The following is a 25,304-nucleotide window of genomic DNA, read 5'->3' as shown; positions in this document are numbered from 1 at the left end:
TTGATCAAGATACTTTGATACTTTGATAAAGGGGTTAGTAACTTAACCCCTTTCTTACTATTCCTGCTAAGCCTTCTTTCTGCCCTGTGTGCTCTCCTTTTGCGCCCTCTTTTCCTTCACCTGTCTTTCTTCCAGAAACCCTCTTTCCTGTCTTGCTTTCCATACTCATATTGGCTGTGGTGGTGGTGTTTTATTTTTGCTTAGGGTACTCCCCAGCCCCTGTTATTTGCAATGTTTCCTAACTCCTAGCAATTTAATTTGTTTGCTCAGTGTTAGAAAACTGCCCAGACTTGTCCTGGGAAATGAAATTCTAGTTTGACCTTTACAGTGTTTGCTTTATGTTGTTGATTTAAAAAAAAAAAAAATACAACTTTTGATTTTGTCCTTCAGTGACATGAGATTCATGTTGAAATACGTTATTAATACTTACCTGAGAAGTTTCTACACTCATTGCTTTATAGAACCTTATGTATCTTAAGGAGTCATTTAGAGTTGATTATCTTTTATTATTCGCCATCTATGCTGACTCATATTTGAAGGTAAAATTATGTTATGTGATGTGATAAAGCTGAGGTATTTTCATTCAAATTGAAGACTCAGTGTCTGTTTAATTTACTCAGTGAAATGTAATACTGTGTATGGAATTTAGCCATCTTGGGTAAGTTAGAGATACATTCTTTTGAAACGCTTTGAAACTATTAAAGAAAGGAAATTTTGGAGAAACCTGAAGCAATTTTTGTCCCTTTACTGATCTTTGTCATGGTGTTATTGTAGAAATACAAAGGTGTTTTATGTAAATAGCTTGATTGAATGTACATGGTTGGTATGCAGTAATTCTCCTCCCCACGGCCGAGTGGGCTTATCTGAAGCAGAGCAGAGCAGATTTACTTATGCACGCCTTTCCCCATCTAGGAGAAATTGTGTGTGAATAATTAGAAATTTCGCGTCATGCTTAATAGAGATAGTTTGGTAAGAGGAGATTGGAAGGTTGGGTCAGAAGAGAAGTTGGCAGCTTGGATGGCAGAACTAGAGTAGAAGTTTTTGAGATGCAGCCTTAGAAGAGTTCACAATGAGGCAGAGTAAATCTGAGCCTTCGAAACTGTTCTTTTTGTTAGTGAGGTGTGGTGGGAAGGCAGGGGAAGCCAAACTTAGATTATAGGGCCACAGAGTCCCAACGGGTATCCCTTGCTTTGTTTCTAGGAGCTCCAGAATGAAGCTAATGGTTGATAAGAGTAGGGGTAAACCTATGTAACTTTCAGCGTTGGCGCGACTGTTTTGAGAACTACTTCTTGCTCAGTGACAGTTCGCGGATTAAATAAATGTAGCCTAAATCTTTTAACAATTCAAGTTTTTCTTCGCGGTCCCAGAAGAATCCAAATCATGAGCATTTTATTCCTGGTTGCAAAAATAGCATGTGTTCTTCTTAACAGTTTGGAAAAGTTCAAAAAAATATAAAAATGGAAGGAGAAATCAACTGTGCTTCCAGTAATCGCTGTTAGCTTTGTGGTTTTTCCTTTTAGTATGTTTGCATATGTGTGTTTAATGACTCATTAAAGACATTTTATTTTAAAAGTAATGTATGGCTGTTGTAAACAACAAAATTAATTGATCACTTTAGAATCATAACAGTAGCAGAAGTTTGCCCTTCACAGTTTTCTCTAAGGGTAGTTAAAGGTTGTGTTATGTTCCACAGTATGGGTATGACATAATTGGTTTAATTCGTCGGGGGGTTGATGAATGTGTAGGTGGTTCCCAGTTGCTTTTTTTTTTTTTTTTTTTACACTGTTAACACCCATGCAGCTTGAACATAGTTGTATGCATACATGTGCTTATTTTGAAAACGTTAGGGCACTTTTCCTCCAAAAACATCCCAATTCATGTTCTCCCCAATCAAGTTTTTAACTCACAACTTTGTAAATCTCGGTTAATTAGCTTTTAAATTATAAATACCCTTCTGATACTATACTAAAACTTGACCAGTGATAGTTTCTTAAAGTTGCAGTGTAGAGTTAGTAGACATCAAAACAAAACAAAACAAAACAACTTTTCCTACTCTTTCTTACGTTAAAATCCCTTGTACTTTAACAAGATCATTTACCTGTGCATGATTTTGTAAATACATGCATTGGTGACTGGGAACATAACTGGTTTACTGAAACAGATTTTCAAATATCGCCATATTTATTACCTAACAATTAGGTCATAATAATTACTGTCACTACAGTTTCATCAGAAAAAAGGTACTGTGTTTTTCTCTTTTTATTTTTTTAATTAATATAAAATTTTTATCTCTATCTATCTATCTATCTATCTATCTATCTATCTATCTATCTATTGAAGGAAAGAGAGGGTCTCAAGCAGGCTCCACAGCATTGTGAGTGCATGAACCTTGAGATCGTGACTTGAGCAGAAATCAAGAGTCAATGCTTAACTGACTGAGTCACCCGGGCACCCCATGTGTTTTTCTCTATTGGGAAGCTTTCAAAGGTCATCCTGGCAGAAATGAATTTAGCCAAAATACGGTTTTTACGTGAAAGCTTGAATTTTATTATTGGTAACAAATAGGAATGAGTAATTATTTCACTTTCTTTAAAAGAAAAAAAATTTTTTAATGTTTATTTTTGAGAGAGAGAGTCAGAGCACAAGCACAAGCAGAGGAGACATGGGAGAGAGAGGGAGACGTGGAATCCGAAGCAGTCTCCAGGCTCTGAGCTGTCAGCACAGAGCCCGATGCGGGGCTCAAACCCACGGACTGTGAGATCATGACCTGAGCTGAAGTCCCATGCTCAACTGACTGAGCCACCCAGGCGCCCCTATTTCACTTTTTCTTAAAATGGGAGAGATTCTGTTTCCTAGAATGTCTGTCTGTCTTTCTTTCTTTCTTTCTTTCTTTCTTTCTTTCTTTCTTTCCTTCCTCTTTTTTTTTTTTTTTAACTTCATTGCACTGTTAAATGCAAGAGGTAAAAGTGAACATCTTTGTCTTACTCTGTCACAAATGGAAAGCATTCAGTCTTTCACCATTAAATATGATGGTAGCTGAGAGTTTCTCTTAGATGTCCTTTACCAGGTGGAGGAAGTTGCCTTCTGTTCCAGATTCACAGATGCTTTCTCCATCTCTATTAAGATGATGACTGGTTTTTTGTATTTATTTTGTTACTCTGATGAGTTACGTTGGTGGATTTTGGAATGTTAACCTAAACTTGCATCCCTGGGCTAAATTATCCTTGATCGTGGTGTCTTGTCCATTCTTAATCCCTAATGTTCCCCCTAGTCCCACAAGGATGTATTGGATGTTCAGTAAGCACTTGTTGAATTAAGACAGTGAGATTTCTTACATGATTTTCTATTCTTGGAAACCTTTGAACACATTTGAATAAATCAGTCATTTAAGAAACCAAAATATATTGCTACCTTATTGAGCGATCATTTCACAACAACTTCAGTTAGTAGGAGTGTAGGTGATGACTCAGAAGGAAGTCAAAAAGCTCTTTGACAGTCCTTTCATTGAAGAGCTTCAGAACATGTTTATTTTTACATTCCGTATATAGTCCTAACAAGCTTGATGATCTGGTTCTCTTGCCTCCTACAGATCAGAAGCAACAAGCCAGAGCGTAGGAGATACTAGAGATTGCTAAATTAAGAGTATAAAGATTAACAACTGTCAGTGGCAGAGAGGGGAAAAAAGGCATTGTAGGAATAATTTTAAAAGCTTAGTAGCTGGGAACTCTTCATGTCTTAATTGCGGTTCCAGGCTCTTAACAGCATAATAAAAACAGCGTAGAGCATAATAAAAGTAGCATTTTTGAGTTGGAATACACTTCAGTGAGCTTCTCATTGACTATTTCTGAACTTGCTTTCTGCTTTTACAACATGTGAGGGGTAGATCTGACACATGCATCCGGGACTGGCTCTGGCAAGAGTGGCTTCCACCAAAATAGTGATTCCCAGTGGCAAAGGGAAATTTCTAAGTTGTGTGGGTGTGTGTGTGCGTCCCCCTAGTGGGACCTTAATCACCTCACCTTTGTCACATAACATAACCTGATCATGAGAGTGAAATCCGGGGTCTCACTCCCACTCACAAGGAGGGAATTAGATGGGAGGGGTGCCCCTGAGGTTGAGAATCCTGGCGGGTGAGCCCAGCGTGATGCTTGCCTCAGGGTTATTAAAGAGAGCAGTCTCTTCTGTGTTAAAATAAAAATTGAATCTTTCCTATGTGACAGGCATTTCTCTAGGCCCTGGAAACATGAGGCTAAGACGCGCAGCCCCCGTGTCTGGTGCGGTGTTGGAGACCCACAGTGGAGCACTGTGTATAATGTAATGAGCTGCAGTAGAGGTGTAACCAGGCTACACAGTGAACGTCCAGGAGAAGGTGTAGTGAGGGAGAACATTGGCTCGGGAAGAGTTAAGTGTGCGAATGGAAAAAATGAACACATTGCTGCAGTTCTTGAAGACACAGAAAATGCTTAAGACTGCTCGTTGATTTTCCAGGAAGGGCAGTTTGGGATTCAGGATGAGGAAACAATTAAAATCCTTCTTCTTTCCCCCCAGATGGTATACCTCAAGTTTACTATTTTGGCCCGTGTGGTAAATACAACGCCATGGTGCTCGAACTGCTCGGACCTAGTTTGGAAGATTTGTTTGACCTGTGTGACAGGACGTTTTCTCTGAAGACTGTTCTCATGATCGCTATACAGCTGGTAAGGCAAGCAGGAGGCTCTGAGGCTGATCGAACCGCTGTGCGGTTCGTTTGGTCCCACATTTATGTTGAAAGGTTAAAGTCTGTTCTCTTTACAGAACGCGTGACCTCATGAAGTTTCTGCTTTTCCTCCCATTGTCTTTTTAGGATGCAAATAACTTAAAATAACTGAGCCAAGTGTATTTTATTTGGGTGGAAGAATTAATATGTTAACTGCTTTCAGATCAGAATGCTGAGCTTGAGAATGGTTTCCAGCCCTCTTTTCATGTCACTGATGAGTGCTTAGAAAAGAGAGCCCTTGGAAACAGGGTTTATAATGTTAGTCATAAATTCTAATGGCCTAGAAAAAGAAGAGACAATGGTAAGTCTTATAAATTATTGAAATCTCAGGGAACCTATGGGAAAACAGCTTAAGAGGACGATTTAAGGTAGTTTTGAAATCAACTCCAGTAGTATGTTCCAGAAATCTCAAAATGGTTTTTCTCCATTGACTCACTAATTTATCCTATGGAACTGTTCACATATGTACTTAAAGCTATTTATGCAACGATGTTTGTCATAAAATGGGAAACAACCCAAATGGAGAGAAATAATAGGGTTAGTTGAGTAAATTATTCATAGCCATAAAATAGTACCCAGCCATTAAAAAGTGTGTATTAAAAGAATGTCTTATAACCCGGAAAGTGCTCATAATATATCATTAATGAAAAGTGTAGGCCATAGAATATTGTATACCGTGATCCAGAATTTGTTAACAATCTAAAATGGCCTAAGTGGCTATATGTTTACGTTGTGTTGTCGTCCATTATTATCACTAAATGAAGCAATTTTATTTTCTTATTTATAATGTCCTATTTTGTGACAGTTTGTACTACATTACTATATTGTGTGAATATAACATATAGTATGTATACATACTCTATGTATATATACTATATATGTATACATACTATATATCGTATATAATATATACTATATCATGTGAATGTGTACTGTATAATCATTAGAGTGGTATCCCAAAGTTTTCTGGTTTCAAGATCTTTTAAAATGTTTAATACCTAAGGAAAGACACGAGTAAGTTATAAAAAAAGAAAAAGAAAGATATCCTAAAGGGTACTGTGTTGTTTTCATTTAACAGTTTAGACTCTAGGTTTCTTTGATATAACTATAAAAGTTGCTTGGTGATTGAAATAATTGAGAAGAACAAATTGCAACTTTATGAATATGTCTGTTTATATGTCTCAGTTCAAGAGTTAGTAAAGCTTTTTGATTGTCTGAGGTGGCATCATCTGTAAGTGCTGACTGAATCAGGCTTACCAATATGAAAGGCATTCATGAAATTCAAATACTTGATTTATAAGTGATCATAGTAATACTGAAAGCAAAGACTTTTAGGCATAACTGGATATATATTTGAGAAACTGTAGACTGATACCATGTTATTTTTAAAGGGTTGAGACAATTTCTGGTTTTTATGTTGTTTTCATTGTAAGAATTTCATCTTGTGTCTATCATGCTTTTTTATGCTAGTCAAAGCCTAAAATGAAACATTCTTTCTTTTTGTTGTTATTTTTGTGAATCAAGATTTCTCGCATGGAATATGTCCATTCAAAGAACTTGATATACAGAGATGTAAAACCTGAGAACTTCTTAATAGGACGACCAGGAAACAAAACTCAGCAAGTTATTCATATTATAGATTTTGGTTTGGCAAAGGAATATATCGATCCAGAGACAAAGAAACACATACCATACAGAGAACACAAGAGCCTTACAGGAACAGCTAGATATATGAGCATAAACACACATTTAGGAAAAGGTATGTGTACATTTTGTAAGTATGGAATTTGAATTCAGTGCCTGTGCAAACAGCGCGAGTTTTTATTTGTTATTATGGTTTAGTTTTGGGGGGCTTACGCTTGCTTCTGTTGTAATTTTTATTTATCCTGTCTAGCTAGAGTTTATATTTAATAAAACTCTTTTAAAGTAAGGTGCCCTAGAGTAAATGAACAGTAAATTTCTTATTTTACTGTGTCTGTTTTTTATATGACAACTCGAAATGTTCAACTTTGATACATTTAGGTTGATGCATTTGATAATTTTTATTAAAGAATATTAGAGAATCCTTAATTGTGGCTGAATTTAGTGTGTGAAGATTCTTGATTGAGACTGTGGCTCTCTGATAACAGCTAGCCAGGGAGACATGGCATCCTGCCCAGTACATTTAATGCTAGAAGTACATACCTTAGTGGTTTTCTTCACTGTAGAAACTATATGACTTCGGGCAAATTATTTAACTTTTTTGAAGGGGATTCCTTATTAATAGAAAGGATGAACTAAGATCAATCTCACAGAGGTCTTAAAGGCTTTTTTTTTTTTTCCCTGTCCAGAATCCAGTTCAGGACCACACATTTCATCTACTTGTCACATCTCTCTAGTTTGTTTTTATCTAGAACACTCCCTTGCTTTTCTTTGTGGTTCACGGCCTTCATATTTCTGTGGAGTACATACAGGGTATTTTATAGGCTGTCCTCAATTTGAGTTTGATCATTTCTTCATGCCATATTTGGATATGCATTTGTCGCACAAATACACAAGCGCTGGGTTGTCAGTGCATCGTGCCATGAGGCATGTGATGTCACTTGGTTGCAAGTAGTTTTGGTCACTTGCTTAGGGTACTGTCTGCTAGGTTTTTCTACCTACCAGTTTCCTACTTTCCCTTTGTAATTAAAAATAATTTGTAAGCAGATTTTTGAGATTATGTAAATATAAGTATGTTGTTCCCATTAAATTCTACCCACTGGATTTAGCATCCGTCGATGATTTTCTAATTTATCATTCCTTGTGTATTCATTGGTTGATAATCTAATGTAAGGAAAAGCTTTTACTTCTTTTCCCGTTTATTCACTTATGTCAGTGTGGACTCACGGACTCCTAGTGTACTGACAGCAGTATAGTACCTTACTGTCAGTATTTATTTGGTACTCATACTGTCCCACATTTGGCCACTGGTTGTTCCATCTGGCTGACTGCTCTGTCTCTGTGGCTTGTTCTCATGACTCTTTGAAAACTTCTTTACTTTCTGGTGCAGTGAGTTATTGTAGATTTACCTTGTAGTTTCTGTGCTCTAGCCCAGAAACAGACATTTCTCCGAGTAGCTCTGGAGCTCCTTTTATTGGGTAATGTTAGGTAGAAACCAAGTTTTGGGCACTGGGTATAGTCATTGCTACTGCTGTGTTATTGCTGGCCCCGTTGGTGGCGGAACTGAGAAATGCGCGTGTGTACATGAATCACATGTACACACAGATACACACATGCACATATGCCTGCACACGTATGTGGCATCTATGCATGTATTAATGCCTATCTAATAAGAATCTTGAGTTTATATTGATAGTTTTAATTTCATTCCAACACCACAAAGTAGTGTCCCCCTTTTCCACATTTGTTATTCCCTTCTCTTGTCTGTATTTTTCTGTCTTCTGGGCCGACAGGGAGAAATCTGGCTACCACTTCTCTCTTTACTCATTTTTAGAAGCCTGCTACGATCCTCAGAATCTAGTTTCAGAATTGGTAACTGACAACAGTATGTCAAGCAAGCTTACCAAAATTAAGTATTTGTACTTAATTTACTGAAAAGTTCATTAAAAAAATTTTTTTTAACATTTATTTATTTTTGAGAGGCACAGAGAGAGCGAGCAAGAGAGCACGAGTTGGGGAGGGGAAGAGGGAGAGAGGGAGACATAGAATCTGGAGCAAGCTCCAGGCGCTGAGCTGTCAGCACAGAGCCTGACATGGGGCTCAAACCCACAAACTGTGAGACCATGACCTGAGCCGAAGTGGGACACTTATGAGCCACCCAAGTGCCCCCAAAAGTTCATTTTTTAAATTGAAATAGAATTTACATTGAATTAAGTTTATAACATTTGAGTGTATGATTTGTAGTTTTTGACATACGTACACACCTACATAAGCCCCAACTCTGTCAAGATTTAGAACATATCATCATCTCATACACTTCATTCTTGCTCTTCCCCCACCGTCTCCCAAAGGAGCCATTGCTGTGATTTCTATCATTAATCTAGCATGGTTTTTTTTTTTAAGTTTTAGTTTTTTGGTGTTTTTAGTTTTTAGTTTTTTAGTTTATTTATTTATTTTGAGAGAGACAGAGCACAAGTGAGGGAAGGGCAGAGTGAGAGGGAGAGAATCCCAACTAGGCTCCCCACTGACAGTGCAGCGCCTTATGTAGGTTTCGAACTCACAAAACTGTGAGATTATGACCTGAGCCGAAATCAAGAGTCACTGACTGAGCAACTGACTATGCGCCCCGTTCATCGATTAATTTTGCTGATTCTGTTGCTTCATATAAATGGAATTATCTGGCTTCTTTTGCTCAGTATAAGGTTAGGGTTTGTTTTTCAAGTATCAGTAATTTGTTTCATTTTAAGGCTAAGTAGTATTCCGTTGCATTAATATACCATAAATTATTCTAATGTTGATACACATTTTGATTATTAACAGGTGTTTACTATTATGAATTTTTAAATCTTTCAGTGGACATATGTTTTCAGTTCTTTTGGGCAGATACTAAGGTTGGAATTACTGTGTCATGTGGTGGGTATTGTTTAACTTCATAGGAAACTGCCAGTCAGTACCCCAAAGCATTCATGCCATTTTCTGTTTCCACCAGCAGTAAATGAGAGTTCTGTTTGTTTCATAGTATTGACAGCTTTTGGTGTTAGCCTTCTTTTTCCTTCTAGCCATTGGAGTAGATATGTGGTGGCATTTTGTTTTGCTTGACTTATGATTCTGAGCACTGTTTCTTGTGCTTGCTTATTGGCCATTTGCTTATCTTCTTTTGTGATGTGTGCCATTTTATTGTTGATTTGTAGGAATTCTGTATATATTCTGGATATTCATTCTTTCCCAAATATATGTACTGTGAATAGATTCTTCTGGTCTGTGGCTTGCCTGCTCGTTTTCTTAATGGTGTCAGTAGATGTGCACAAGTTGTGAATATTTGTGTGGTCAGTTATTTACCAGTTTTTTGTTTTAGGATTGCTCCTGTTTGAATCCTAAGAAATCTTTGTCCTTGTGAGATGCAGACATTTATGTTTTCTTCTACCATTGAGAATATATTTTTGTATGATGTGAGTTAGAGGCTGAGGTTCTTTTTCTGATGTCATATTCTTTCCCATCGAGTTACTTCTTTGCCTTTCTAAAAAAAATCAGTTCTGGGTTATGTTTTTGGTGGTTTATTTTTAAGTCTTGCAAACCATGGTCAGTTTTCATATCAGAGAAAGACTTAATTCTCTGCTTTTATTTTACTTATTTATTTATTTTTAAATGTTTATTTATTTCTGAGACAGAGAGAGACAGAGCATGAGTGGGGGAGGGGCAGAGAGAGAGGGAGACCCAGAATTCAAAGCAGGCTCCAGGCTTGAACTGTCAGCACAGAGCCCGACACGCGGCTCGAACTCACAAACCATGAGATCATGACCTGAGCCGGTCAGTCGCTCAACCGACTGAGCCACCCAGGTGCCCCAATTCTCCGCTTTTAGATTGCATTGCTGACATCTCACAAGGAAGAACAGACAAACATAAACCAGTCAGTACTTACCCGGCATCACTGCCCACATGTACCCTAAAGACATACTTTTTGTACAAGACCTTAGGAGTCATCTGACCCAGCCTTCAACTCGTGGTCGTAGCTTCTTCTCTATCCATTCTTCCCAGACTTATCTGCTGTTTACTGCATGTCCCTGCTTCTTCCTCTCAGTCAGAACAAGTAGCACTTGGAATTTTCCCTGACAGCCTCCTGATAGGAGAGCCGTGGTATTTTTTTGTCTTCAGGTGTCTGAAATGCCTGAAAAATGTAAATTTGTCTTTCTTTAAGAAAAGTTTCATGGATCTAAAATTATAAAGCACACGTTGCATTCAGGTGGTATTTGGGGGAGGGGTTGCCTTTCAATAGCAAACTTTCACGATAGGTTTAAAATAAGATTGAGGAGATACACAGCTTTCAGGATTGTGTTTGATGTTACAGTCAGGCACACCTGTATGTATATGAGCTGTGTCTGTGAGAGATTTTCATTTTGTGGTAGTTGCTAACAGCCTATTTTATAACAACTAACAAAGGTTCACCACCATTTTATTGTGAGACATGAAGTCACAACTTCCTTATGGCCCGATGTTTTTTTATCTGAACAATGGTAAATGTAACAGCCTTCTATTTGTAGAAATGGCCAAGTGAATCTGATATGTTTGTCCTTGTTAGGAAAAGCCTTCAGAGCTTGGGAAATGGCATTTAACTATTGTAGTCATCTCTTTTTCCTCCTTTTTCAGGAAGAAAACATAAACAAAATATTTCTCGGGCAGGTACTGCAAAGAACAAAAGTTTTAATCCTTACTTTATCCCATTTGTAAAAGCCCTGCTTCCAGTCTCGATGTAGAACTTGGAAGTAGATGGGCAATGTTAATAATGAGAAGATTTGTTTGCCAGGTTATGTGAGTTCCTGTTTTTTAAGAAATTAAGAGTAAGCTAAAGTCATGTGAGTTTAAGTGCTGAAGAGTTAAAGCATTTTATAAGTGAGATGGCAGTGAACACAGACTTAGTCGTGTGTGGCGTTTAGAGCACTTGGCTTTGTGAGGAGTCATGAGTAGATAAAAAAGAAAAAGTGGTGAAAATGTGACCTTTTAGTGGCGATTTTTAATTTGTGTATATATAATTGCTGTCTTTCCTACTCTGCCTGGACTTTGGTGATTACATTTAAAGCCTTCTTATTCATTGCTTTATTCTTGTGTATTTAAAGACTTTGTACACACAGGAGCGTTTCGAAATAGAGAATTTGGTCAGACGAACATTTGCGCAGATTTATAAGTATTTTTCCTTTGTGGAGATCAGTGCACTGTTCCAGGTTTAAAAAGGAAAAAGGCGGAAGAAGAGTGTAACATCACATTGTGGAATTTTAGCCTCATTATTCCTGTGGTATAGATCTTTTGATCTTAACTGGGTGATTAATATTCGGAAGGCACAGATGTAGTGATTCTCTTGTGTACCTTCTCATACCTTCTTAAGTCCTTGTTTTGGATGCAATCTCACTAAAGCTGTGTGTGACCTGACTTTCTTTGGTCGCCTCTTGTGGAAGCCTTCTTTACTATTTTCATGTCGAATTGTTATTTTAAATTGTGTCTGCTCACGGTCTCCTTTTTAATATCTTTCCAAATACTTTTTTTTTTTTTTTTTTGTCAAATGCTTTGAACCTCATTTCATAATCTTCCTTTGGATCACTCTCTTTTCCCTTCATGAAGAGGCAACTTTTGTGGAAGTCATTTGTTTTTTTTTTTTAAATTTTTTTTTTTCAACGTTTATTTATTTTTGGGACAGAGAGAGACAGAGCATGAACGGGGGAGGGGCAGAGAGAGAGGGAGACACAGAATCGGAAACAGGCTCCAGGCTCCGAGCCATCAGCCCAGAGCCTGACGCGGGGCTCGAACTCACGGACCGCGAGATCGTGACCTGGCTGAAGTCGGACGCTTAACCGACTGCGCCACCCAGGCGCCCCAAGTGGAAGTCATTTGAAATTAAGTAAATACCCTGCATTTCTCTTTAGTAGGTAGCACTAGAATTGTCTTGTTTTCAAAATTATTATGGAGTATTCATTAATAAAGAGACTAGGCTTTGAGGAATAAACTTCAGTTGCTTTGCAAGTGTTAATCTGTGTTCTGTAGAAGAATTAACATTTCAAGCCACTACGTGGTAAGCTCTCTGAATAAGAGCGAAGGGATCACAGAATTTATGGTTTTACAAAAATGCCTTCTTTCTGTGTTGTCATCTTAGGATGTGATTCATTTAATTTCTAGGTTAATTGCCCAAATTCCTGAGGACAGCTCTTTTAGCCTCCCAAACAGCTTGTTCGCAGTTTAGAAACATGTATTTACGTTTTATAATTATGTTTTAACAGTTTAAAAATGTATTGCACAATCCCTTGCGTTCTGAAGCATGATGAGCATAATTTACATTCTCTGGGTGATTCAGCATCATAATTTTTGGATGATTACTATTATATAGTGATGACCTCAAGTTTAGTTGAGGAATGTTAGGACGTATACCTTGAATTAAATAAGTGTAGAGAAAATGCGTTTAAATAGTAGTGTGTTTTTTTTTTTTAAACAGATGTTACTTTTTTTGAACAGTTATTTTTTTTTTTTTAAGAGCAGCTTTGGATTCATACCAAAATTAGGCAGAAGGTACACAGGTATTCCTTATATTTCCTGCCCACACACATGCAGCGCTGTCCCCACTATCAACATTCCCCACTAGAGTGGTACATTTGTTATAATTGTTGAACCTGCATTGACACATCCTTATCATTGAGAGTCCATAGTTTACTTTGGGATTTCCTCTTGGTATTGTACGTTCTATGAGTTTGGATAAATTACAATTTTTTTTAATGTTTGTATTTATTTTTGAGACAGAGACAGAGCCTGAGCAGGGGAGAGGCAGAGAGAGAGGGAGACACAGAATCCGAAGCAGGCTCCCGGCTCTGAGGTGTCAGCACAGAGCCTGACACAGGGCTTGAACCCGTGAACCGCGAGATCATGACCTGAGCTGAAGTCTGACGCTCAACTGACTAAGCCACCCAAGCGCCCCTGGATAAATTTATAATGACATGTGTCTACCATTATAGTGTTATACAGAAGAGTTCCACTTCCCTAGGCATCCTCTATACCTAATCATCCTTCCTTCCCCACCAACCCCTCCCTCCCTCCCTCCAAACCCCTGGCAACCACTGGTCTTTTTATTTATTGTCTCCATGGTTTTACCTTTTCCAGATACCATATAGTTGGAGTTAAGCAATATGTAGCCATTTCAGACTGGCTTCTTTTACTTAGTAATATGCTGTGCTTTTAAGGGTTTTGCATGTTTTTCCCTGGCTTGATAGCTCATTTCCTTTTAGTGCTGAATAATATTCCATTGTCTGGATCCTCCATAGTTTATCCACTCATATACTGAAGGATATCTTGGTTGCCTGTAAGTTTGGCATTTATGAGTAAAGGTGCTGTAAACATCCATGTGCAGGTTTTTGTGGGACCTAAGCTTTCAACTCTCTGGATAAACCCCAAGGAGCTCAGTCCTGCATCATATGTCGAGAATATGTTGTAAGGCACCCCCAAACTGTCTTCCGAACTGGCCATACCGTTCTGCGCTCCTACCACCGATGGATGGGAGTTCCTGTGGGTCCACATTCTTGCCAGCGCTTGGTATTGTTAGTGTTATACATTTCCACCATCCTAACGGGTTCCTGGGATGAGCTGCTATGTGGAAAAGGGCTTTTCCCCTCCACAATACCAAGCAGTTCTCAGCCACCAGTAGCATGTCTGAGAATTCAACTTAATACTGGCACTGTCTATGTGGAGAAAGCATCAGATCCCAAGGTTAAGGATTCTGTCATGTAAGACTGCTCCCCTCCCCCTCTTCTGGACTCCAGTTTCAAGCTCTGGGCTATTACTGGTGCTTCTGACTGATCAGCTACAGATTAGAGGTTCTAGCTACCTCCTCCTTAAGTTCAATTTATTTGCTAGAATGGTTTCATAGATTCACATTTATCAGTTTATTACAGGATATGATAAAGGATACAAATGAACAGTCAGATGAAGAGCTATGGACAGTGAAATCCCAAACAAAGGAGCTTCTGTCCTTAAGGGGCTTGGGGCCTGGCTTGGTGGCACATGGGAGTGTTCTGGTTCCCCAAGTGTGGAAGCCCTCCCAAAAGGACCGAAAAGCTGCCCTCCTGGGTTTTTATGGGGGCTTCATTACATAGTCAGGATTCACTAAGTCCGTGGCCATTGGTTGATTCAATCTCCAGCGTCTCCTCACTCCCTGGTGGTTGGGGGGTACAACTAAAAGTTCCAAACCTCAATAATCATATGTATGGCCTTCCTGGCAATCGGCCCCTGACCTTGGGTGGGTCCAAAATTTACCTTCATTAATAATAAGACACCCATTTCACCTTTCTGGTTCTGAAGTGTTTTCAGGAGCTATGGATGAAGACCACATATACCTGAGAAATATATTTTGGTTATCTGAGTGACGAAATATATATTTCTTGTAAATCATTATTTCAAGTAGTGTTATCTCATTGTTGTTTTAATTCGTGTTTCCTGATGACATATGATGTGTATGTACCGTCTTTTCATGTGCTTATTTGTCATCGATATATCTTCCTTGGTGAGGTGTTTTTGAAGGTCTTTGGCCCATTTTTAATCAGGTTGTTTGTTTTTATTATTTTTGATTTTAAGAATTCTTTGTATATTTTGGGTAACAGTGCTTTATGAGACGTATCTTTTGCAAATATTTTCTCCCAGTCTGTAGCTTATCTTTTTATTCTCTTGAAAGTGGCTTTAGCAGAGCAGAAGTTTTAGTTTTAATGAAGTCCACTTCACCAGTTATTTCTTTTATGAACATGCCTGTGCTTTCATATCTAAAGAGTCATTTCCAAACTCACAGTCATCTAGATTTTCTCCTACATTATATTCTAGGAATTTTATAACTTTACATTTGACAGGTCTTTGATCCAGTTGTGTTACTTTTGTGGAGGGTGTAAGATCTGTGGTTAGATTCATTTTTTTTTTATATATTGATATCCAATTGTTCTAGTACTGTTTGTTGGGAAAAAAAAAAACAAACCTTTCCTCCCTTCTGTTGCCTTTGCTCAACTGTCAAAGATGAGTTGACAGTATTTACGTGGGTCTGTCTTTGGACTGTCTTTTCTCTTCATTGATCTGTTTGTTCACAAATACTGCATTGTGTTGATGACTGTAGCTTTATAGTTAGTCTGAGGGTAGTGTATTTTTTAATAGGGTTTTTTTTTGGTATTCAGATGTCTTTTAGCCGTAGTGCACCTATTGCTGGTGGTACTTTGCTGTTCCCTTCTTTTGATTTGCTTCTTTTGATAGCCAAACTTACTGAATTTTATCCAATTAAGAGAACTGGATTTGAAGAAGACTTCTTCAGGAATTGCATGCATGTGCTGGGTCCTGTTGCTCGGGAAACTTTGTTTTTTGCTAGATTAGGTATCTGGACTGGTGAGTTGTTACTGCAAATTGTCTTATATATTTGTGTCTTTTCTTTTCCTGAATAGGTTCGTGTTTTCATTTAACAATACAACCATTTTAATTGTGTAATCTTGAAAAAACGTTAATGAGCTCCATGAATCTTGAGGAAGAAGAGTATTTATTTTTTGGTGGGGTGCTGGGGGACAAGTAATTTTTAACTGTTTAGGAGGAAATATAAAGTGAAACTTTTACTTGTTTCTTTTTTTTACTTGCTTTAAAAAATGTGAACAGGGTGTATATAATAAGGGCCAAATTACCCTGGGAGTTTTTTTTCCCCCACGAAACAGAACTGTTGAAGGTCTGAAAAGGTATTCTTTAGTTACTGTGTTTCCAAGATAAAGCCTTCCCTATGACTTATTACTCACGATGTGGTGAAATTTACTTCCTGACTAGTCAGTGGATGAAAGAACACAAGGAAAGAATTAGGAGGAGAAGGAGCATTTCAGACTGAGTTTCAGTAGTGGTTAATTTTACTAGCTTGTTTTCATGGCTTGAGTTTTTAAATACTGTGTAGGTTTTGAGACTAATACTGTTCTTTGAGACAGTCGTATAGGCAAGATCTAATCATCACGGCTTGTTGACACCGGTAACTAAAACTTCCAACTTTGGATGGAATTTAGAGGGAAGTGCTTTTTATATTGAGTTCTTCTCCTTAACAAAGAACACACTACTGTAGGGGTCAGTATTTATGATCTTTTGGTCTTTTAAACTGCATGCTATATAATATGCAGGTCTTGCCTATGTATTGATAAATTTTCCCCTACATGTTTCACATTTGTTGGTGCTGCTGAAAATGGTATTGCTTTTTAAATTTGTTTTCCAGTTGCTCATTGCATGCATAGAAATACATTTGATTTTTATATATTGACCTTGTATCCTGTAACCTTGGTAGAGCTCATGCACTAGTTCTAATAGAGTTTTTTAGGGGTAGATTATTTAGGATTTTCCACATATACAATTATGTGGTCTGCAGAGAAAACTGGTTTTACTTCTTCATTTCCAATCTGATTTGAATCCAGATTCAATCCAATCTGAATACCTTTTAATTTTTTTTCTAGCGTTTCTGTACCAACAAGAACTTCCAGTACAACACCAAATAGATAATATGAGAGTGAACATCCTTGTTTTGTTCCTAATTATAAGGTTGCCTTTTCCATGTAAGAATTATGTTAGTTGTAGGTTTTTCATGGAAGTCCATTGTCAGAATGAAGTTTTTTTTCTATTTCTTGTTTAACAAGTATTCTTATCATAAATGCATGTTGTGTTTTAATAAGTAGTTTTTCTCTATTTTTTGAGGTGATCTTATGATTTGTATCTTTTATTAATAAGGTGATTTATATCAGTTGGTTTTTGAATGTTAAACCAACCTTAACTTCATAGGATGAACCCTACTTAGTCATGATGTATTATCTTCTTAAGGATTTTGTGTCTGTGTTGAGGCACATTTCTTGTATTTTCCTTTGCTTGTATTACCTTTGACTGGTAATATCATGAAGGCAATAAGAGTTTGTGTAGAGTTGGTATTATTCCTTAACTGCTTAATATAATTCACCAGTGATGCCATCTGGACCTTTGGTTATATTTTGGGAAGATTTGAAATTATAAATTAAATTTCTTTAATTGGCATAGAGCCGTTCACATCTTCTTTGTAACTTGCAGCTTTTACGATACTTGTCCATTTCTTCTAAGTTGTATGGAGCTGTTCACATCTTCTGTGTAACTTGTAGCTTTTAAGATACTTGTCCATTTCTTCTAAGTTGTTGAATTTATTGGCATAATGTTAGCTCATAATATTCTTTCATCATTTGTTTAGTGTGTGTAGGGTCTGGCCTGGTGACCCTTTGTTCCTCCTGATACTAGTAATTTGTATTTTCTTTTAGGTTAGTGATAGGATCAGTTTTATTGAATGTTTCAGATAATCAGCTTTTGATTTTGATGGTTTTCTCAATTGATGGTCTGTTTTGTCATCACTGGTTTCCTCATTTATTATTTTTTCCTTTTTTTTTTTTTTTTTTTTTTTTTTTGGTGTTACTGGCCCAGACATAGGTAAATGAGTCAGAATACAGAGTCCTGAAATGGACCCCTACATAGAGGTCAATTGATATTTGAGAAGGTGCAAAAGCAATTCAAGGGGAAAGGATAGTATTGTAAAGAAATTGTATGATAATAACTAGATATCAGTATTGACAAAAAAAAATGAATTTAACCCCTTTTACCCCACAGTGAACAAAAAGAAGAAAAATGACTTCAAATGAATCACAGATTTAGATCCAAAACTATAAAATTTCTTTAAGAAAAAATAGGAGAAAGTCTCTGTGACCTTAGACTAGTCAGAGACTCTCAGATAGGATACAAAAAGCTCCAACAAGAGGCACCTGTGTGGCTCAGTCGGTTAAGTGGCCGACTTTGGCTCAGGTCATGATCTCACAGTTCATGAATTCAAGCCCCACTGTCTGTCTCTCTCAAAAATAAAGGAATATTTAAAAAAAATTTTTTTAAAGCATAAACAAACACAACAACAAAAGCCCTGATAAATTGGGCTTTGTCAAAGTGTGAACTTGAAAGCAAGCTATAATTTGGGAGAAAATGTTTGCAAAACTTGTTGTATGAGAACAACTTGTATCCAGAATACACAAACAACTCTTAACTTTCTGACAAGACAAACAGTACAATTAAAAAAAGTGAGTAAAATATTTAAATATTCACTTCACAGACAAAGATGTATGAATAAGCAGTAACACATGAAACAGTGTTCAAAAACATTAGTCACCAGTGAAAGTCAAATTAAATCACAGAGCGCTAACCCCTCACAGCCACTAGCATGGCTAAAATATAAAAGAGTGGCCATGCTGTGTGTGGGATGGGCACTTACACGACTGGAATTCTCTTAGGTTGTTGGTGGAAACAGAAAATGGCACAACCCCTTTGGAAACAGTGTATTCGTGTCTCATAACGTGAAAATTACACTTTTCCATATGAAGCAATAATCCTCCTCCTAAAAATTTACACAAGGGAAGTGGAAACAAGAATGTTCATAAAAGCTTTATTCACAAAACCCCCACCTGGAAGTTATTCATGGTCCATCGGTAGGTGACTATATACATATATTGTGATATATTACTCAGCAGTAAAAAGTAATGCGTGCAAAACATAAAAACATGATGTTGAGTGAAAGAATTCGGGCCCAAGGGTCCATACTATATGATGCTGTTCATATGAAGTTCTATAAAGAAATCACATTTAGTGTAGGCTCCCAGAAGCAGGTTAATGGTGGTTTGGAGACAGGGGAAGGGGAGAGTAACAGGCAAGGGGGCATAAGGGAACTTCTTAGAGTGCTGGAAATACTTCTTGATTGTGGTGGCTCGTGTGTGTGTGTGTGTGTGTGTGTGTGTGTGTGTGGTTAACATTTTTTAAATGGATCCTTATAATGGGTGCATTTTATTATATGGAGATTATGCTTCAATCAAGGAAGTTTCATTTTTAGTGCTTATCAAATCTGGCTGTATTTCAGGATCACCTGCTAAGTCCTTTCAAAATGCACATATTCTTCTAGCTCCTGTCTTAGCCCAGGAATCAGACTCCATCGAGAGGCCTTGCTCACTTGAGGTTTTTAAAAGTTTCAGAGGTGATTCTGATTCTAATTGGGACTTTAGAAGTAAACTTTTTCCTTTGCATGACTCTTTATTCTTAAGGTTCCCAGGATCTAATAAGGTGAAATTGTATATAAAAAATATATTTTTTTTTCCATGTTATTCACATCCCCACTTTTATTAAAGGCTACAAAGAGACCTTAAGTCTCTTTTACTTATTTTGAAAGTTTTCTATTTTTAATAGCTTATGCTTACATTGTTACAATAGAAAATACCAGCAAAAAAAAACTAGCCATTATACCAAAATTTGAGTATATAAAATGGAAGGTGAAATGTCCTGTGTCATCCTCCAATCTTATAACCCTCATTACTAACGATTTGATGCATATTCTTCTAGATATCTTCCTTTACTTCTAGAAGAGGGACACATATCTAGTATTATGTCTTTTCAAATGTTCATTTTTATATTTAAAATTTTTTAAGGTTTATTTTTGAGAGAGAGAGGTGGCGGAGGGGGAGGGGTAGAGAGAGAGAGGGAGACACAGAATCCGAAGCAGGGTCCAGGCTCCGAGCTGTCAGCACAGAGCCCCACGCGGGGCTCAAATCCACAAACCGCGAGATCATGACCTGAGCTGAAGTCATATGCTTAACCGACTGAGCCATCCAGGCGCCCCTTTTCATATGTTTATATTTAAATAGTATGCTCTGTGGCAGCCATTATACAGAGTCCTGAGGACAGTGAGCCAGAAGACATCTGCCATCCTATAACCTCCTGTTTGGTGGGAGGATAGATATTGACTAAAAAATGACACAACATATATACGCAAACTGTAGGAAGTGTTACAGAAGACATTTATAGAAGGGGATTGCATAGTAGAAATGATAACCTGTTCAGAGTCATGCTTTGAAAAGTTTTCTTTTTCAAAACCACTGCTTAGATAGTATGATGATTACTCATTTGGATAAAACATCTTACCCATGAACATCATTTTAGAATTAAACTACCGTTTTTTCCTCTTACTGTTAGAGTTTTTATATTATTTTTTTAAAGCTTATTTATTTTGAAGGAGAGAGAGAGAGCAACCATGAGCAGGGGAGGGGCAGAGAGAGGGGGAGAGATTATCTTACGCAGGCACCGAACTTTGAGCACAGAGCTAGACTCAGAGCTCAAACTCATAAACGGAGATCATCCATGACCTGAGCTCAAATCCACAGTCGGATGCTTAACCGACTGAGCCACCCAGGCACTCCTGTGTTTTTTTAAAATAGCAAGAAATCTTCATAATGTAACTTCAGTGACAAAAAATTTCACTCAGCAAATATTCCTAAGTACCGTTCTGAATCTTCATCTGTAATTGTCACTCAGTTATGTGCTGTACAACATTTTGTTGCTAAAACAACAGTAGTAATTTGAAAATGGCAGTTTGTTCAAAGCAGCACATTTTTGGTGGTGGCAGAGGGGTTATTAATGTTGATATGTGTCAAACATGGGTGCTTTAAAAAGTATATTACACAAAATCCTAATTGCACTTAATATTAATGGGAGAGTGTATAGGATGGGTGTTTTATGCTCCCATAAGTTCAGGAAGTGCAGGGTTACATTTTATCTTTAGGTTTTTCCAGACCTTTTAATATGTTACATCCTGGGTCTTTAGGATAGAGCTACAATACACAGTGACCCTGTATTTGACCATGAAACCCTTTCTGCCTTGCTATATACTTCTTGGGATAGATATCTAAGGAGAGAAATGAATGTCCAGTAGAGTCTTTAGAAAAAAAGAATTGTAGGGCCATCTTTTAAAGATGCACAGGAATTGTAATGTTAAAAACATTGTTTAACCAGACGTGATTTGTTTTTTAAAAGCACTAGGTATTTTATATTTATATACTGAACTCTGGGAATTAATTTGTATGTAACAAAAGAATCAGTTCTCCATTCTTGCATCCTTAACTGGGAATAGAAAGTGAAATTGATGTTTCTCTTACATTTCAGAACAAAGTAGAAGAGATGACTTAGAAGCTTTAGGTCATATGTTCATGTATTTTCTGAGGGGCAGTCTTCCTTGGCAAGGTTTAAAGGTAATTGTTTTTGTGTTTCCTTTTGAATTTAATAAATTGGTGCTATGTTAAGCTTCTGTCCTGCAAGTGGTTAATTTTAAAATTACCACCTTGCCAAGATTTTTTTTTTCTTTGTGTTTTAGGCTGACACATTAAAAGAGAGGTATCAGAAAATTGGAGATACAAAACGAGCCACACCAATAGAAGTGCTGTGTGAAAATTTTCCAGGTAATGAATGACGCCACACTGATACATGTGCTTCTATGCAGAAAACCAGAGCGGTTAATTTTATTGCTCAAGTTTATAAATACTTTTTCTTCATACTTAGATGAGTTCACAGTAGGACTTAAAAGATGTCACCATTTGATGCATAGACCACAGGGTCAATTTTTAAATTGCTTTATTAAGATGGTATTAATAATAGAAGAAAGTCCCATCTTTTAATAGTGTTGACCGGTATCAGCCAAAATATCACTGACATACTTTTACTAAGTTAAAATATTTGCTGAGAAATGCCAACTGTAAAGTTTTGGCGTACTTTGCTAGTCACTTGAGTCTCCGTGCCATGCTCAAAGGGGGGGTGTGATTTAGTTTTCGAAGTACATTAAAATCTTACCAACCTTTCTACTCTTAGGCTAATGTTACCTGGGGGGGATGGGGTTATGAAAATAGTTTTATTTTCATGTAGATTCTTGACAGTTCCGATTAAGCCAACCGAAATTCACTTGAGATTCCTAAATCAATTAAGGAATAAGAATAATGTATTACTAATGAATTAAGCAAAATGTGACCCAAACGTGAAGATAAAAGACTGAGTTCACAGCTTGCTTCCATATTCACAGGCTCTCCTGCACAGGGCTGGCCTTCTGGTGGTAGTCATAGCAGCCACGTAATCTCAGGTAGCCCTTCCTCAAGCTTGCTTATATCGTTCTCAGACAGCAAACTTTAATTTCGTGTTTTTCTCCTTTGCTGTAACATCTAGAACTAGTAGGTTAAAAACAAAATACGGGTTGACCCTAGCAGTATAGCTGTAAGCAGATTGGCCATGTGTTATTGGGAATTTCTGTACAGGCTTCCGCAGGAAAAAATGGGGTGTCAAAGTAAGTTAACCTGGTGTAATTAGCTGGAAGGTAATGGTGAGAGTCACCCTGTGAGGACGGTCCTTGCTGGGTTCCGCTCTCACCACCCATTGGGCTGGGCGTCATCCTGTTCTTACTGGATCTGCACTGGATCAGAAAAGCACCCAGGAGTAACTTTCCATCTGTTACTACAGTGAATTTCTGTATCCTGATGGTGAAACCCTGTTTTACTAATTGCTCACCATTTTACCTCTTCACTTTCATGGCTTAAAAATACATATCTCTAAAACATTTGGGAATTACAACGGCATGGAGAGATTTATGTATTACCAAAATAATTGTTAGATGACCAGAAATCCAAAGAAGAATTAAACTGTGTTTCTGTGTTCTATTTCTGAGATCTCTTAGCTTTATTTTGCTAGGTCAGTTGGTTAGAATTCTGTACATAGCCCAAGTTCAGAATTTGAATCCTCTCTGGGTCGTTTAGTGTATGTGACTAAAAGAAATCCAGCAAGGTAGTGCAGATACTTTCATATATAAACCAATTCCTACCACTATTTTCTTTTTTCTTTTCATTTTGTTTTGTTTCTTTTGCTTTCTTTCCTTTTCCTTTCCTTTCCTTTCCTTTCCTTTCCTTTCCTTTCCTTTCCTTTCCTTTCCTTTCCTTTCCTTTCCTTTCCCTTTTCTTTTTTCTTTTCTCTTCTCTTCTCTTCTCTTCTCTTCTCTTCTCTTCTCTTCTCTTCTCTTCTCTTCTCTTCTCTTCTCTTTTCTCTTCAGCTTACTTAATTGTTTGAACTGAATGACTGAAATGCCCAAGGCTTTCTTTGCTTTGAATCCCTTCATCCAGTTGACAAGTTAAATGTTCAGTTTCTCAGAACTTACATTTTTCCATAGTATTTTTTTCCTACCAGTATTTTAAATAAATTAGCTGAGTAATGTGCTTGTGTTTAAATAATGATACGTTATTTTTAATTCAACCTTTAGTACAAGGTTTCTCTTCAAACTAACAATGTAAAATAAAAGTTTTAGCCCTTCCTAATGAAATGAAGCAAATGTATTTGTTAAATGAAACATCTCTTTTTTTTTTGACCGTATGTTTTTCTTGCCTTCTCTTCTCCTTTTTAACTTCATTTTGATTAAATGCCTAAAATTTGAAGTTGCATTAGAATGTTGTTACTGTTTTCGTGTTTTTATAACACTGTGCTTTTAGATATGGTATTTTATTATCAATAAGTACATAGACAGGTGTGATCAGAATAATTTTTATTCCTTTCCAGAAGAAATGGCAACGTATCTTCGTTATGTAAGAAGGCTAGATTTTTTTGAAAAACCAGATTATGACTACCTAAGAAAACTTTTTACTGACTTATTTGATCGAAAAGGATATATGTTTGATTATGAATATGACTGGATTGGTAAACAGTTGGTGAGTACTTTATTCCTGTATAGTGAAAGATTATTTGTAGTACTTCATTTTCCACAGTACAGCTTCTTCAGTGAAAAGAGTTGAGACAAATACCTTTTTTTTAAAAGATTCATTTTAATGGACATTTTAAGTAGCCCCATACTAAAATTATTCCTTGAATTTTACAAAAATCCCACATTAGGACTCCTTACTTTTTATTTTTATTTACTTATTTTTTCAAAGTTTATGTATTTATTTTCTGAGAGAGAGAGAGAGAGAGAGAGAGAGAGAGAGAGAGCACAAGCCGGGGAGGGGCAGAGAGAGGAGAGAGAGAGAATCCCAAGCAGCATCTGGCTGTCAGTGCAGAGCCCAGTGAGGGACTTGAACCCACAAAGTGTAGAATGACCATTTGAGGCCAAACCAAGAGCTGTACCCATAACCGACTGAGCCACCCATGAGCCCCTGGACTCCTTGCTTTTTAAAGTAATGAGTTACTTTGCACTTTTCATTCCTGATTTAGTTCTTTAAATTTTTTTTTAATGTTTGTTTATTTTTGAGAGACAGAGCATGAGTGGGGGAGGGGCAGAGAGAGAGAGAGAGAGGGGGATGGGGAGACACAGAATCCGAAACAGGCTCCAGGCTCCAAGCTGTCAGCACAGAGCCTGACGCGGGGCTTGAACTCACAAACTGCAAGTTCATGACCTGAAGAGAAGTCGGACGCTTAACCCTGGGCCACCCAGGCACCCTGTCATTCCTGATTTAGTTCTTAATATGAAATATATATATTTTTTGCATAATGTCCCATTATTTTAAAAGATCTGTTATACATTTTGCTTATTTCAGCCATTTCTCAAAACATTTGTAATTTAAATTTGTAAGTTCTAGCTATACTAGCAGTTTTAGGCTATGTCTTGAAATAGATACTTAAAAATTGGAGTGTGTTTTCTGTTTTTAAAACTGTTCTAAGTTTTTATAACTTAAGAAAATTTATCTTGGTTATAACTAGGATTGGTGATCACTTAATAAAGGGACTTGTCATTAAATTCTTTATTTTACTTATTTGTCTTTATTTTATTATTATTATTTTTTATTTTGAAGAGAGAGTGCACGAATGGGGAGAGGGGCAGATGGAGGGGGAGAGAGAGAGCGGGTCTCAAGCAGGCTCCATGCTCCGTGTGGAGCCTGAGGCAGGGCTCGATCCTACAACCCTGGGATCATGACCTGGGCCCAAATCCAGAATTGGCCGCTCAACCGAATGAGGCACCCAGGTGCCCTTAAATGTTTTCTTTGAAGAGGCATCTTTTAAAATACTTATTCTCACCAGTTTTTTTTTTTTTTTTAATAAGTATGAGTGTCTT

The 25,304-nt window shown here is 37.2% G+C and overlaps 1 protein-coding gene across 12 annotated transcripts in view; it reads left to right on the top strand.

The window, feature by feature from the left end:
* Positions 1-25,304, top strand: part of CSNK1G3 (casein kinase 1 gamma 3) — a 105,179-nt gene that overhangs the window by 52,972 nt on the left and 26,903 nt on the right. For 9 of the 12 annotated variants that reach the window (XM_086705294.1, XM_086705362.1, XM_086705346.1 and 6 more), the window contains exons 5-9: positions 4,549-4,697; positions 6,281-6,515; positions 21,398-21,483; positions 21,606-21,690; positions 23,819-23,967. In XM_086705294.1, coding sequence (XP_086561420.1) covers positions 4,549-4,697; positions 6,281-6,515; positions 21,398-21,483; positions 21,606-21,690; positions 23,819-23,967 — 704 coding nt within the window. The remainder of the gene's footprint in view (positions 1-4,548; positions 4,698-6,280; positions 6,516-21,397; positions 21,484-21,605; positions 21,691-23,818; positions 23,968-25,304) is intronic. The other 3 variants (XM_086705355.1, XM_086705319.1, XM_086705339.1) reach the window with 1 other exon arrangement.

This window comes from Puma concolor, chromosome A1, assembly GCF_028749965.1.
Source record: "Puma concolor isolate L17-30 chromosome A1, mPumCon1.1.hap2, whole genome shotgun sequence".
Taxonomy (NCBI): domain Eukaryota; kingdom Metazoa; phylum Chordata; class Mammalia; order Carnivora; family Felidae; genus Puma; species Puma concolor.
This window is presented reverse-complemented; position numbering and strand designations above follow the sequence as displayed.